Here is a 16,584-nt window from a genome sequence, read left to right as displayed (position 1 = left end):
AGTGGGTTTGGCTCAGTGGATAGAGTGTCTGCCTGCGGACTAAAGGGTCCCAGGTTCGATTCCCGTCAAGGGCATATGCCCGAGTTGCGGGCTTGATTTCCAGTGGGGGACATGCAGGAGGCAGCCAATCAATGATTCTCTCTTATCATTGATGTTTCCATCTCTCTCTCCCTCTCCTTTCCTCTGAAATCAATAAAAAAATATATTTTTTAAAAAGCTAAAATTCACCTCCTAACCAAATTCATTATCAAATCAATAGAATCTGTATATTTGATAATGTAAAGCAAAATTTATAAAAGATACCCACAGGCTGAAGCCCACAGGTATATTTTGCTGAGCTCATAAAAGTGTTGTCTACATTTTAAAAAATGTTCATAGACTACCAACATTTAAAAATCAGGTAACTGCATACAAATATCTGGATTTCTGGTTTCTTGCCCGTTTTAAAGGTCTGCCGACAGTAGGCTGGTTCAGAAACACCTTGCTGAAGCTGATGGAGGGCTCTCCAGTTTGCTATGGTGCCTACGAGTCCTCTCACACCTGACACACTCCACTCTACAGACACTTGTTATTTGAGCCCTGACTACACTGCTAGTAGCAGTGGAACATATTTTATGTCACATCATATGAAGTTATAATAATCAATCATCATAAGAAAGCACTGAAATGTGTTCTTTAATTAGAAAGATGTTTGATACTAACAATAATATTTAACAAAAGTTTCAAAATGTCATTTATGGAAAACTTCTCAATAGCTACAAATATCACTAATTTGCATGTGTACTACAGATGATGGTTGGGGGAACTCCCCTACCACCACCAGTCATACTTGTTCCCACATGGAAAAACCATGACATCATTCAAGTTGGGTGGGTGTGAATAAGGAAGCAAAACTGATTATAATAACATTCCTATTTGTTCAAACTTCACAGGGCACTTGCAACAGGAGGCTGCCTGCCTGCCTGCCCCTCTCCAGGCTCATGCTGCTCATGCTCTTCACATTTACCGCACCGTGATGTTGTTAGCACCTAAACTATCCTTGACATTTCTTTCCTCTGCCTCCAATAACTAAAAAAAAAAATGAGTCTCAAATTCATAATCCTTTCTTGAAACCCCGAAACCACAATCCTCTTCCTCAAAAGTATTCTGCTTCTTTGAAAGATTCTTAGCTTGGTTCTTTTTCTTTGACAAAAGATTGTAAAGAATCCTCCCCTTTAATATATTTTTACACTACTTGATTTAGTTTCATCTGAATCATATTTGACTGCTAGTCACAGATTAGAAGTGGTAGAGATTCCTGAAATTCTGACAGGAGGAAACCAAGGATCATAGAGATTGCTTGAATCATACATTCATTCCTTCATAGTCATTCAGTAAGTTTTGGGGTCTTACCATGTACCAAAAACTCTGGGAAAATGGGGGTATATAATCCTTCCCTTCACGAAGTTCAGTCTAGTGCAGGGAGTGGCCAACTACAGTCCATGGACCAAATCTGGCCCCCTGCCTGCTTTTTCAAGCAAAATTTTATCGGAGCACAACTCAACAGATTTGCTGATGTACCATCTATGGGGTGCTTTCATGCTGCCCCAGCAGAGCTGAGAAGTTGCCACAGAGACCATATGGCCTGCAAAGCCTTAAATATTTACTCTCTGGCCCTTTACGGAAGAAACTTGCTAACCTTTAGTGTAGTGAAGCAGATGGACATTAAGGAATCACACACACAAAAACGCTAAACTGAAACCATGACAATTTTTATAAAGGAGATGGACATGCTGCCATCAGAGCCCTATGAGGGGAAAGAAGTGGTCAACTCAGGGAAGGCAGACAGGCTTCTTGTCAGAAGTGACACTTACTATGAACAGAACTGAACGAGGGGAAAAGGAGAGTCAAGAGACTTCAGGCCGAAGGAAAAGAACATGCCAAGGAGCCCACGGAAGAACACTGTGAGCCCCGGAAAATAAAGGAAGGCCTTGCGACTGGAGCCTGGCGGTCAAGGAGAACACCGCAGACCAGAAGGCTGGAGATACAAGCAGGTCACGTGGGCTTTCTGAGGAATGTTGTCCTAATCCCAAGAGTCGCATAAAGCCATTAACATGTTTTAGGCAGAGATGTGACCATCAGATTTGTATTTCAAAAGATCACGCTGAATAAATAAATTTATTTATTTAAAATTTTTTTTTAGAACGATCACTTTGGCTAAAGTGGAGGACACAAAAAGAGCTGACGGGAGAAGAGCAGTCAGAGGCTGTTCTCCGCAGCCCACATTTAGACGACCGCGTCGGTAGCGGGGAAGTGAGGGAGGTCACGGAGACAAGCGGAGAGACAGACTCAAGAACTCTTTAGGAAGTACCCATCAGTGAACTCAACGTGTGCACCTGTGTGAGAGGTGTCAAGGATGAAACTATGTTTGGGGCTTTTATAGCAACCACTTATATCAGCGGTCGCCAACCTTTTGGGCCTCACGGACTACCGACTGGCGACCGCTGACTTAGATAAGGTACATCAGGAGACCGATTTTGAGAGGAAAGCGGTATGATTATATAAGAGCATGGTGTGGGGCGTATTCTATCTGAGGTTCTTTTGAGATATTTAAGAGAATATGTCAAAAAGACAATCGGACTAAGTACATTCCCCACTGAAAAAAACTAGGGCTCCTGAGAAAAGAGAGCTGATTTCAGGGCAGTGGCAAGAAAAGGAGAAGTAAGTCTTGAACACTTTGTTGTGTCAGGAAGTAAAGAAGTGCTCAAAGAAATATGGGGCCATGTCCAAAGGACAGTGGAAACAGTCTGAAGGGGCCTGAATTAGTCCAATCTGGGTCAATCTGAAAATGAAAACAATGTCAGTACACTGACTATAAAAATCCATGGGTCTATAGCAGTGATGGCGAACCTTTTGAGCTCGGGGTGTCAGCATTTTGAAAACCCCTAACTTAACTCTGGTGCCGTGTCACATATAGAAATTTTTTGATATTTGAAACCATAGTAAAACAAAGACTTATATTTTTTATATTTATTTTATATATTTAAATGCCATTTAACAAAGAAAAATCAACCAAAAAAATGAGTTCACCTCTGACACGTATGTCATAGGTTCGCCATCACTGGTCTATAGTGTTATTCTTTTTATATGGGGAAGGGTAAAATGGGAAAGTTTTTCTCTACAGTAGAATGCCAACTAATATCACAACTGGGAAAAACTAGTATCACGTCTCCTGAAGAGATATTTTGAGAAGAATACAGCATCGCCTCCGTAGATTCCTTGTTCAAAATGTTTCATATTAACATGGAAATATCATTCATGCTATTCATGGGAACATGGATATAATCAGGAGCAATCATTCAGACGAATCCATATTGAACAACAATATTCAAAACAAACAGCCTAGACGTTTCAACAATGTTAACATGATGAAAGATGAAAAAAGGCTGGGAACCTGCTCTAAATTAAAGGAGACTAAATAAGCATGGCAACTCAATATACTTACAATAAAGGCCTGCGTTCTTGTCCAAATTCTGCTTCATAGTAGCCATCTCTGCAGTCTTTTCCTACTAAATCATGAGGATGAGGTTTAAATGGGTCATTCTTTGTTACTAATGTAATTCTCACTTTTCCTTTTCCATAACAGTTCTTAATCTGAAAAAGAAATAAATAAATGATCCATAAATATTCCTCATGAAGATCTATTCTACTAAATGAAGGTTCAATTTATATAATGTGGCTAGTACTGTATCCAGTTGGCTGGGAACTGCAGTTTGGATGAAACCTGCCAAGAATACCAGAAGCGAAGAATTTACCTCTCAGTTCCTTGGCATATTAATTTCAATTGGCCATTATCATCTGATTCTGCTTAGTTTCCTTTTAAAAACAAGTAAAATTATACCAAAATATTATCACAGTGCATGAGAAAATACTTAATCATTAAGTCACCAAATGCCATGCGCTTAGATTCACTGTCATACCATAAACATCCCTTCAAAGTATATACTTAAGCCATACTGGATATGATAGCACACCAATACATAGGACCTTTTTATTTAATATGTGACATTTCAGTTCATCAGTTAGCTATCCCAAGTGTTTGCTGTACAGCAGGCAATAAATCAAGTTGAGTTTCACAAAATCGTTTTCACACAGTTAGTACATCTAGGACATTGAGAATAAAGCGGAGAGTTAAACATGGGAAGGAAGAGAAGGTTCAGTTTGGAAGATAGGAAGTTTGCAAACACAAAGCAGGGAATATAAAAACCAGATATGACAAAGGAGCAAAGCAGTTACATAATGATGGGTAGCTTTACAGGAAAGAGGACACTAAAATCCATAATCCTGAATTTAAACTTAATTTGAAAAGCAACCAGGAAGCATTTATTGCCTTTCTGAATAAAAGAAACAGTGACCACTTAAAACTGTAATATAGGCTGATGTAAAACTCAAGATTGTAAAGGGTTCAGAACCTACTGGATCTTAGAAATATTTTAGAGAATTATGGAATGCTACCTTTTAGTAGCATTTCTCTCATTTTAACATTTAAACAAAAGGACTTAGATAACTGAAATCCATATTGCTGCCAAAAAAGTGACAAAAATTAGGATCTTACAATTCAGTAATTTTGCCATTGCTTTATTTTATAATTTAGCCTTCCCCTTAAGTTCAATAGAATAAACTTTGTAAACAATTTAGTTATAAAGCAGTGAATTAACATCTGTCGAGGAAAGACTAAATAACACTTTTCAAAATCCACTCTGCCATTCAAATTTTTAATTGGCATTTAACGGATAAAAATTCATTAAAAATCAAATGAAATATAGCATATTTTATAAGTAGAATATACTGTCATTTTGGATCAAAAACTACTTTTAAAACTTATGCTAACATCAAAAACTATTTAGAAAATGACTATATTTCAAATAAGTCAATGAAACCCACAGTATCAGGGATAGATAATAAAGGCAAGGAAAAAGGAGGCAAAAATGTTCATTCTCCTTTCCCGTAGACCCTAGTTTAGCCAAATGATGGTAGAAAGAATTCTGACTGGGTTCCCAAATCCACGTCTTTAATCTATGGAATGATTTTGCTCACTGCTGGAAGGAGAGAATGCTTTCTCCTCATTACCTCTGTGTTTCATGAGAGGAATCATCACCCCAAAGCTGCCAATGTACACTAAGCACTGTGAATCACTCTACTTAGATTAACACACAAATGAAACTATCAAAGCCAGCGCTGGCCCGAGGCCCCCGTCCCTGGCATCTCCTGCCAGCCTTGCCAGGGGAGGGAGGCTTTCTCATGATCAGGGACATCTGGGCTGGCCGGGATCCCGGAGGCCACCGACATGAAAAGCGAGGGGCCCGGCGGAAACACCATCTGCACATCATAACGCAGTTCGGTTCCCGGAGGCCGCCTGCAGAATCCATACTATAGTTAATAAATGACCCTAGATAGCTATTTAGTACAAATCAATCCTATATAATAAAAGCCTAATATGCAAATCAACTGAACGGCAGAATGATCGGTGGAACGACTGGCGGCTATGATGCGCACTGACCACCAGGGGGCAGATGCTCAATGCAGGATCTGCCCCCAGGCCAGCCAAGGTGGGTGCCAGCGGCACTCTCCCCCACCCCCAGTCACCTCACAGAGGAAGGCATCAAAGGGCGGGGCCAGCAATCGCCCCGCCAGTCGCCCCACAGATGGGCCCTGATTGCTGGCCAGGCCGAGGGGCCCTACATGTGCACAACTTCGTGCACCAGGCCTCTAGTTAAAAAGAAGAAAACCCCATGGAAATGACTGTAAAGAAACTGGGCCTTTAATGCAATTGCTGTAGCTAAAATATGAAGCGACTAAGAGTGAGACACAAACACAGGAGAATGGTCCATTACCTGGATAGACGGGTATGTTCGGTTGTTGTCTGTGCTGTGCTCCCCCGGAATGCTGCCCGCTGATCGCCCTTCACATTTGTATCGAAAACGCATTCCTCGCTGCCTGGGTTGTTCAATTATCTCTATATATGGGTTATACCCACCTGAAATTTAAAAAAAAGGGGGGGGGGGAAGAAGCGTAAGATTCAAATAGCAATAATAATGGCTATTAACCATTTCATTTTTTTAAAAACAGCAGACTAAAATATTTTCCCTCCCAAATTAAATAACAAGGTTTAAAATCTAAGATTGGGTGGCAAAGACACCTTTTTCTCCCATTCAAATGGATCTCCAAATAGAGTTAACACACGTCATTCAAATCATATTGATTGGTTTGCACTTTATCGCTTAATATCTAGAGCTAATGCCAATGTGAAGTTCTGAGATAGCCACTTTGGGGATACCCACTTCTCACATGAGACCAAGCAGAAGGGTTTCATTCTCCCAAGGTTCCCCTAGAAGAGTCAAGAAGAAAATCTTCAGAAGTACAATGTCATACTCCAAAACTGAGTTGAACAGCTTGATTTTACCTCAGACTCTTAATAGTGGACTAAAAGACTACTCATTGGAAATGTAAATGCATTTAAAGTCCTCGCAGTAAATGGACTTTTACAGAGTATATCAAAACAAGTTCCACAAGGGGCTTCAATAATCTTCAATCAGGCTCATCTAAACCTTTCTAAGGTATAAGATACCATGAAGGAAGAGAAAATAATTATTTCTATAACAAATACAATTCAAAATATGCAACTTTAGAATGAACTACTGATAAACACGACAGATGAATCTCAAAATAATTATACTGAGCGAAAGCCAGGCTTAAAGAGCACGTGCCGTTTGATTCCATAGATATAAAACTCTAAAATATGTAAAATAATCTATAATGTCAGACCGCAGATTGGGGGTTGGAGTGGATGGGGAAACTGGGGGAAAAGGGGCATACTAATTATCATGATCGTAAGCAATGATTTCAAGGCTGTACATATGTCAAAACTTACCAGAACGAAAAAAGGGGACATATGTAATACTTACAATAAAGAATTATTTTAAAAACAAACAAACACCAGAATGCATACTTTAAACAAGTGCAACTTAATATATATGTCAATAAAGCTCTCTAAAAAATATATACCTTACCTCTCCTTATCCAAATTGTGGAAACAAAAGTTCACTAAATTGTTTTTACAAATAGAATACCTAGCAATGTGTCTTTGTTTCAGACACATGAAGAGAACTTCCATCAATGAAAAACCTTCCTCAAGCACTTTAGTTATTTCTAAATTGCCTTAATTAGATATCCATTTTTGTGTGATCACTTCAGAGGCCTTTATACTAAAATTAGATATTCTTTTTTTTAATATATACTACAGACTTATTCCGTGTTACAATGCAAACAAATCTTCAGAAATGGGTAACACAGTGGGTCTTAGTGCATTACGGATTCAAGGGAAGAAGCCTTTGAATCCTACCAAACTAAATCTTAACAATGAAAACCTTGTAAATGTTATTAAATTTCTTAAATCTCCCACTGCATAAAATGGAGCTAATAACAACAGTTCTGCCTCAGTGGGCTGTTGTGAGGATTAGACATAAAGTGTTAAGTTCTTACCAAGTGTCTCGAATATAACAAATACTAGTAACAGTGTCGATTCTTTCAGGTGCTTTCTTAAAAACAATGATTTATAGTGATACCATGATGGTATCACAACTGCTACTTTCAAGGATTTTACAGAACAGGTGGGCAAACAACACAGAGGAAAATAGGAGTTAATGAAGCAAAAAGGTGGAGAGGGAGGGAGAAGGGGAACAGGTAGGCAATCTAAGAAAAGGAAACGGAGTGTCCAAAGGTGTTCCAGTATAGAAGATATAGCCTCAATGGAAGAGAAGATTTTAAGAATCACCAAAATAGCCCGGATGGGAATGGGGTGCCTTTCCCTTGCTTTGAAAGAGAACCAAAAGCCAGAGTGCATTTAGGGATTTGAATTTTATTCTCTGAGTGTCAATCAGTGAATGATTTTATGCAGGGGAATCACATGATCAGATTGGAATTTTCAAATAAGAATTCTGGTGGCAATAAACAGATTGAAAAGAGAAAGCAAGGTGATCAGTTTTAGAGGTTGTTACAATAATATGAGTTATGATGAGAGTATGTCTGAAATATGGTAGTAATAATAGAAATGAAGGATTATTTAAAAGATAAAATTGACAGTACTTGGAGACTGACTGAACATTAGGGTTAAGAAAAAGAATCCTTGCCCTGGATGGTTTGGCTCAGTGGATGGAGCATCGGCCTGTGGATTGAAGGGTCCCGGGTTTGATTCTGGTCAAGGGCACATGACGGGGTTGTGGACTCGATCTCCAGTAGGGGGCATGCAGGAGGCAGACAATCAATGATTCTCTCTCATCATTGACATTTCTATTTCTCTCCCCCTCTCCCTCCCTCTCTAAAGCCAATAAAAATTAATATATATATATATATATATATATGAAAAAGAATCATTGATGGCTCCATAGTTTCTACTTTGGGTTACTGAGTAAAGAATTACTGTCACCATTAATTTTATTCTGTTTGGATCAGGCTTCCTGCGTTTGACTCTACTACCTATTTGTTTATTCAAAAGACAAAGAGCCAGAAAAAAAAATGAATTTAACCTAATCAAGTTCATAAGACTTATTTCAACTTTACAGGGAAAAAAGTAGGCATGCAGATATTTCATAATTTCATATCCTTATATATTTGTGTATATTTAAAGTAATTCAAATCCACATTTCAGTTTCAAATATCTCACATGCTTATATATCCTTGCAGAAATATTTAAAGTGCAATACATTTTCCTTACAATAATTCAAAATACTCAACTTAAAAGATTTTCAAAAATTTTTAAAGTGATATCTTAAATCATTTATGTGGTTGAACGAAAGGTCAAATAAATCCCTGCCCACTACTTAAAGGTTGTCTTGGTGGGAAGTTGACATAGAATGACATCATTAAGGGTAAGTGGCTAACTTTTGGGGGAGGAGTGTGAACAAAAATGCTAGGCTCAAAATGAGAATTCAAATGATTTCATTGGTTACACAACACTTCCTTAAACTAGAAAGTGTTTATGAAGAAGTCTATACACAAGAGAACAGAAAAGCAGTTGTTAAAAATTAAATAAAACATTTTTAAAAAATATATATTTTATTGATTTTTTACAGAGAGGAAGGGAGAGGGATAGAGAGTAGAAACATCGATGAGAGAGAAACATCGATCAGCTGCCTCCTGCACACCCCCTACTGGGGATGTGCCCACAGCCAAGGTACATGCCCTTGACCGGAATCGAAACTGGGATCCTTCAGTCCGCAGGCTGACGCTCTGTCCACTGAGCCAAACCGGTTAGGGCAAAAAAGATTTTTTAAGTTATAAAAATGACATATTAGTTATATAACATCAAGTACTTTAAAAAAACCTTGAACTCTATCCTTCCTATTGTAGAAGCTCTCTATTGGCAAAAAGTCTTACCAACAACCAGAGTTTATTGTAATATTCTACATTCCTCCAGTTGGAAATTATCTTCCCCTACTCTAAACTACCATACTATTTTGTTTATGGCAATTATTCCAAATAACTATAATAACTATAATGTAGGGAAGACTTACTATTTCTACTTGAAAAAAAACTACTTGTTTTATTTCTTTAAGCTACGTGAAGGCAGGAACTGCGTCTTACTCATTGGTGTCTTGCACACAGATATTCAGTAAATATCTGTTGAATGAAGGAATAAAAATCTAAACATCTTTTTGTTTGTGTGAGTTATGCATTCATGATAATCAGATTTTCTTCAATAGACTCCACCTACTATGGAAAAAAAATAGTGCTTTGTATGTACTAGAATGGCTACATCTTCATACTCCTCATATCCATTTATATTCTGATTTCTTTATATGTATTTGTTTTATAAAAACTTCCAGCTATAAATCATTTATATCATGTATCAGTACCCCGGTTACTTCCTTCCTCAATTCCCTGTTTTGAATATAAATCAGGGAATTGCAAGGAAAAGGAGTACTCAACTCAAAATACTATCTCAAATCACTAAAGTTTTGAAAAGCACTGAAAAGTCTTCAAAATTGGTTCCAAACAAATTAATGACTGTACTTTATTTTTTAAAAAAATATATTTTATTGATTTTTTACAGAGAGGAAGGGAGAGAGATAGAGTTAGAAACATCGATGAGAGAGAATCATCGATCAGCTGCCTCCTGCACATCTCCCACTGGGGATGTGCCCGCAACCCAGGCACATGCCCTTGACCGGAATCGAACCTGGGACCTTTCAGTCCGCAGGCCGACGCTCTATCCACTGAGCCAAACCGGTTTCGGCATGACTGTACTTTAATAAACTGGGATTGACCCCTATATTTTGAATAATATTATAAAAAGCCAATACAGACCAGAATAACATTTGAAATATAGCCAAAATGTTTGCAAGAGATATTTATGGTTTTACCTGCACGTATGCAAAAAGTGCTATTTTAAAACAGTGCCTACCTAACAATGTATGAGTTTATAAGATTAAAAAAAAAAAGAAATTAAACTGAAATAAAAGGATCAACTGTCAGAAATAGCCACATTATAAACTAAAACTGTATAGCTAGAATTGGAACCAGCATTAATTATACAGTGAAAAAATATTAATTACAGTAATTATAACACTGTCTTTAAGCACTTTATCATTTCTCATATGATCCTTTTATAATTTTATTCTTCATAAGAATAGAATAGAAATTATCATCCCATTTTACAGATAAAACTAAAGCTCAAAATTATATGAAATTATGAATGACATTAGCAAATATGACAGCTGAGATACCAACAATAAGCATAAAAACAGCTGAGGATAAATTCACAATAACTGATACAGCAAATAACCTAAAATAAATGCAACTTAGGTGAAGAAGATATGCATCTTGCTACAGGCAGGTGCATATTTAGATCCAATGATATTCCTGGAACAGAGTTCATCCTGGGGTTGTAAATCAGAATCACCTAGGTAGCTTTCAAAACATACACAGCGCCTGGCCCCACCTGAGGTCTGCTGAACAGAAACAGATCCATCTAAAGCCCAGACATGTTCCTGAAAAAGCCTCCCAAGCAATTCTAACGCATTCCTGATTAAGAACCATTGCCCTGGAACATAAAGAAGTGGAAACAATGATGCACATATCTGGAGAAGTAATCCAAAAACTCACATACAAGTATAGGCTGGGTGATAGATAAACTAGACAGGAGAATTCTGACTGCTTGTAACTCCTCTTCCCCTCCCTCCCACTCTAAAAAGCTTATCCAAATGCAAGCAAAGGGGAGGAAACACTACTATAAGGATAGCCTTTAATCACTCTGATCTATTTAAAAAAGTAAATCGTTTGCAAAATTAATATTTTAACTATCATCAAAAATATTTCTTAAATACAGCACACAAATGATCATAATATGCCAATGTGTCAACACCACAGTTGAGAATAATTAACTACAGCCTGCATCTCCCTCACAGGGGTACTGGATACCAGAGACCCAAAGGAGCAAATGGAGCTAACAATATATACTTTTCCAAATATCACCTCTACTCATTTTGAAGAAAAAGGAAATAATAACTATTCTTCTTTCCTTCAACCTCGGAACCCAAATGAATCATGGTGATGATCTTCTTTACCTCAGGACACAGATAACTTATTCTGTTTCTTCCTTGTTATCATCAAAATTTAGAGCTACCACTTAATAGCTACAATTGCATGCAATTAACAAAGGGGCAAAGAAAACTTAAGCCTATTCCCATAAGGAAGGAAAAAGACTAACATGGAAGGTGCAAAAGGAATAAAAGAGAGGATAAGTTATATAAATCAACTTGGCAAAAGGATACATGATTTATCTACTAAACAATTTCAGATTTACTTTTTCCCCCCCAGAATGCTTACTATCATTTAAGTGGACAAAAGAGAAAAAATACACTGAGTCCAACATCACTGTCAAATTCTACTCCCCTAGTTTAAATATACCCAAAACCATTTCAAATATTTTAAAAGTAAATGGGCATTCCTTTCTTATATATTAACTAGAGGCCTGGTGCACAAAACTCGTACACGGTAGGGTCCCTAGGCCTGGCGGGTGATCAGGGCCGGCTGGGGCCTTCCTTCATCCGGCGCTGCCCCCTGGTGGTCAGCGCACGTCATAGTGAGTGGTCAAACTCCCGTGGGGACAATTTGCATATTAGCCTTTATTATATAGGATATTAGATATATTTTGTATCTAGCATCTGATCTAGTCTATTAATATTGGTTCTATGGTTTCACAAAATTCTAGAATCATCAGATGCTTAAACAGTAAGTGCCAAGGGCCTCTAGTAGTTTCTGTTTCCTACAGTTTTGAGTCCCCAAACTGCTCCATTACAAAAAAATGTGATTATGGGCATTCATGATCACATTTGTTCCTCACAAGACTCAGCAGTAATTATTCCCATTTTTATATCACAGAGTGATAGAAATGGAATAAAAACCAATTCAGGTTCATCATAGGCTAAAGTCCAGGTTTATTCCAACATATCAGGCTGATTCTCAATTGGGTCTTAATAATAATCCAAGTAAGGGAATTTTTAGATGAGTATTTGACTGATATATGCATCACAAGGTAAATAAAAGATTCTGACAACAGAGAGTCTACTACTAGATATTTCATTGTTGTGGGGGTAAAAATATAAGGTTTGGAAAAAAAAATTAACTTCCAGGGTGAAAAAGTAGAGAAATATTTAAAATCTGTCCTAGATCTTTCAGGTATTTAACTAAATTAAGAACAGATGGCAGGGCCAAATCATCTATCTTGATTAAAATCACTAGATTTAAAAATAAAAACTGCAGGATGCTCATTTAAATATGAATTTAAAATATATTTTTTGTATAAGTATATCCCACGCAATGTTAATGATCATTTTTCAAAAATGGAAAAACACTGTCCTGCTAATTTATAGGAGGTGGGTTTTTTGGGGGGTGGTGGTTATGTGAATGATTTACACAGTGGTAAAAGAAAAGTAAATTGCTTAAAATATATAATGAAAAATATCCCTATACCTTCCCATTTAACATTTTTCTATATCGTGTCTAGATTTCTGACATCCAAACTTGGACCCTTGGAAAATAAAAAGTTTTCTTTTAATAAATAAAAAATCCTTGGGAGTTACAATTTGTTCAATATTTCTTTTGTTGTACGTTTTATCTTGTTTACAATAATTTCCTTTACTTAGGTCGTGTGCCTACAACCCCAATCATTTGCAGAGAACAGATGAGAAAAAGATGGAATAAAAGGAATGCTGAATCCCTTAAATCATATTTGAGATACTACAGTACACACACTCCACGTGTTCCCAAAATGATTCATGATCTGACATCTCACTAGTCATTTCATTCACTCATTCCCTTTACTCTATGCCTACCATATATCACCTTCATTCCTTTATATTACTGTTATCTCTGTATTTTCAGGTATTGCATTTCTGAAACAGCCTTCACATTTCTATGTAGTCTTTTATTTATTTTTTTTAAAGTCATTTGTTTTAGCTATCAAGCCCAGCTTGCAGCTCTACCATTAAAAATTTAAATTGCACCATATACTTACATTTCCCCCCCTTACTCAAGAGAAATAGTTCTCTTGAAATCTACACTACAGACAGGAGGGAAGTAGTGTGTCGTTGACAAAAACAAATTCTTCGGGTACTTCTTATGTGACATAGAACTATATATTAAAGAAAACTGATAATAAAAAATAAATTATCTAAATTTTAAAACATTTTACCAAAGATAGTACTTTTATTAGTAAACAGAGCTGCTATGTACACACAAGAATATTTTACACTTTACAATGGAACAATGGGCATTTTCTTTCACAATGCCTACTCTAATCATGTCAAAAGACTGGAATCAAGGTTAATTTAAAAAGACAACTTGATAGAACACAAACTGTGAAATTCTAAATAATCTGATAATTTACCTGAGCAAAATTTAGAATTTATATAAAATATATATACAGATAACACAGCCCAGTTACTCATGGTACTTACAGAATTTGCTTATGAGATTATGATGTTACTTTTTACGTTATACAGATCACATATTCAACTACACATACCTATTTACATAGGACATCCGGGAGAAAAGAAGAAATGGTTAAGGCTTGGTAATCAATAAAAATACCTTTTGAGGTTTTAATACTACCTTACTACAAACAGAATCTAAACTAGACGATAACTAATTTAGCACACTTTTTGTGTGTGATTAGGTTAAATTACTGTTTCGAAACAGGATGAGAATTTCTAGGTTAGTAACTTTTTCTCTAAAGTCTTTACAACTGCTTAAGGAAAGTACACCCAAACTCCTTTTAAAAATGTGCTTAGTAATTTTCAGACAACCGAATTATAATTTAAATAACTTGTGATAATTACTCTACAACTTTACACTCCTTAAAAAATTTCCCCTTCAATTTAGGGAATCAGTCCTCATAACAGCACAAAATAGAATGTCATTAAACAAGTTTAAGCTGTATCACATTTTTAAATGATGTGGGTTTTACAATACTCTTTCTCTATGTGGTTAAATTATTTTTCTCTCTTTTTTGAAAGAACTATAAGTATTACATTCATGCCAGACATTAATAAAGTTTGTTCAACTGCCAGCAGGCTGACCTTTTTTGGTTAAATTTATAATGCTCGCCATTCTCTACTACATACAGGCTCTCGTAACCAACAAATTAACCTAACGTTTCAAGTCATCTTGGCACTTTTCATCTAAACACACTTTGAATGTACCAACTTACAAGATTATCTGAAAGTTTGAGGGTCAGTGAAGTGGGTAAAGAGAAAGTTGAAATATTTTAAACCCCACTTGAAAACCACACACACAAACTGAAATCAAGTGTCATGTGAACCACCCCAATTTCCTTTGCAGCCTAAATCAGCAGCATATGTTCAGCTCAACCCTTTAAAAAAGTCTTCTGAGCTTGCAACTTCCTCTTCTCGGCCAGACATCGTCAGTCTCCTCCTGTGGGTGCCGGTCTCCGGGACTTGGGAGGATACGGGTCCGGCACAGACGCGCGCCCCTGTCCAGCCCGCTAGCGAGGCGCTCACCGGCCGCTCCCCGCCTCCCCGCCTTTGCTTACGCTGCTCCCTCGGCCGGGAAGGAGCCCCTAGGACCCTCACCAGAACCCCGAAAGGGTCCAACCCGAACGCAGACGACTTGGTTTACTTCCCCTTCGGGTACAGGCTGACCTCAACCATGGCTATAAATACGAGGCTCCCTCCCTTGCCCTCTAAGCCGTTCCCTTCCCACCAAAAGAGATCCACGCATTTATTCACTGAAAATGAATATTCCCATAAGCAACACAAGGTGGTTTTCATCCCTACCCCTACTGTAAAACATGGGTATTCTAAAAATTCTCTTTTCCCTTCTTTCCAACAAAGGAACAAACAAAACAAAACCCCGTAAACTAGGATGTGCGCACTGTACTGTAAAAACTGCCCACTTTGTCGAAGCAACATTTCCACTTTAAGCCCTGTTAAACTGTTAAATGCCGCTGGTGACACATTAAAGGCGCATATTCTGTACCACTGTTAGCACAGCAGCATCCCCTTTTAGCACTGGATGAAATTAAACTAAACACACACACACACACACACACACACACACACACACACTCAAAGCTCTCCTGAGGTCCGAGGTTCCTCATTTCTAGTCTAAAACACAAAACCACCATTTCAAAATCCATTTTTCAATACGAGAACTCTTCGTCTCCTGTAACTTAGATGATTACTTTCCTAACTTCTAAAGCCAAGTCGTGGGGAATTTCTAAGGTTCCGGCTACAGTAATGGCATCACATTACAGAGCTATGCTCTGATTTCGCACGCAAACCTTGAACCATTTTTTTTTTTTTACAAGACTGACAATTTGCCAGAGAAGGCGATTTTAAAGTCAGAAGGCTCCACAATCAAAACGGGGCCCCCGAAACTGAACAGCAAGCCCCCCCGCCCCGCGCCCGGGACGAGCTCCTTTTCACCCCCAGACCCGGATCGGCGCCGGCGCCGGGCGCACTCACCGGAGGCCATGGCTCCGCTCCGCGCCGCGCGTCCGGACCGAAGGCAGCCGCAGTCAGTCAGCCCGCCGCGCCGTCCTCTGCCGCCGGGACCCCTGCGTCCCCCAGGCCACCCCCGGGGCGTCTTCCTCCTGCCCGCCCGCCCCTGGTTTGCGGCTCACACCTTCCCACCCCCTTAATTCTCGCGCTGCGGATGGCCCGGCGTCGCCCGTCCAGGGTGCAGAAGCCAGGGGGCGAAACGCCGCGGGGCCGAGCGGCTGCCGCAGGAGAGCCGGGCGCCCGGCTGTGGGGGATTTCCCGCCGCTGACGTCGGCTCCTGGGGCGGAGGCGCCGGGCGACCTCGCGCCGAGCGCGCGCGCATCCGCCCTCCGCGGCCCACGCTCCGCCCCGCCCGCGCCCCGCCCACGCTCCCACCCTGGGAGCCGCGGGGGACCCGGGACCGGGTCGGGGCAGCAGGTGCGCGCAGCCTTCGGGAGCGGAGGGAACGCTTGGAGCCGGGAGTGCTGGGGTCCCGAGCGTGCGGAAGCGCCGGCGCCCGAGAAATCCCCCGCCTCCAGGTTGT

At 39.0% G+C, this 16,584-nt stretch overlaps 1 protein-coding gene across 2 annotated transcripts in view; it reads right to left on the bottom strand.

Annotated features, from left to right (window-relative positions):
• The window catches only part of REL (REL proto-oncogene, NF-kB subunit), a 42,531-nt gene extending 26,404 nt beyond the window's left edge, over window positions 1-16,127 (bottom strand). For both annotated transcript variants that reach the window (XM_070429280.1, XM_070429281.1), the window contains exons 1-3: window positions 16,026-16,127; window positions 5,874-6,016; window positions 3,485-3,633 (exon numbers count right to left, since the gene is read on the bottom strand). In XM_070429280.1, the coding sequence (XP_070285381.1) occupies window positions 3,485-3,633; window positions 5,874-6,016; window positions 16,026-16,035 (302 nt within the window). In that variant the 5' untranslated portion in view covers window positions 16,036-16,127. The remainder of the gene's footprint in view (window positions 1-3,484; window positions 3,634-5,873; window positions 6,017-16,025) is intronic.
• Between the last annotated feature and the right edge of the window lie 457 nt (window positions 16,128-16,584).

This window comes from Myotis yumanensis, unplaced genomic scaffold (genome assembly GCF_028538775.1).
Source record: "Myotis yumanensis isolate MYYU_CA2020_CCGP unplaced genomic scaffold, mMyoYum1.0.hap1 SCAF_11, whole genome shotgun sequence".
In the NCBI taxonomy this organism is placed as follows: domain Eukaryota; kingdom Metazoa; phylum Chordata; class Mammalia; order Chiroptera; family Vespertilionidae; genus Myotis; species Myotis yumanensis.
Note: the sequence above shows the minus strand (reverse complement) of the source record. Positions and strands in the feature narration are given on the sequence as shown.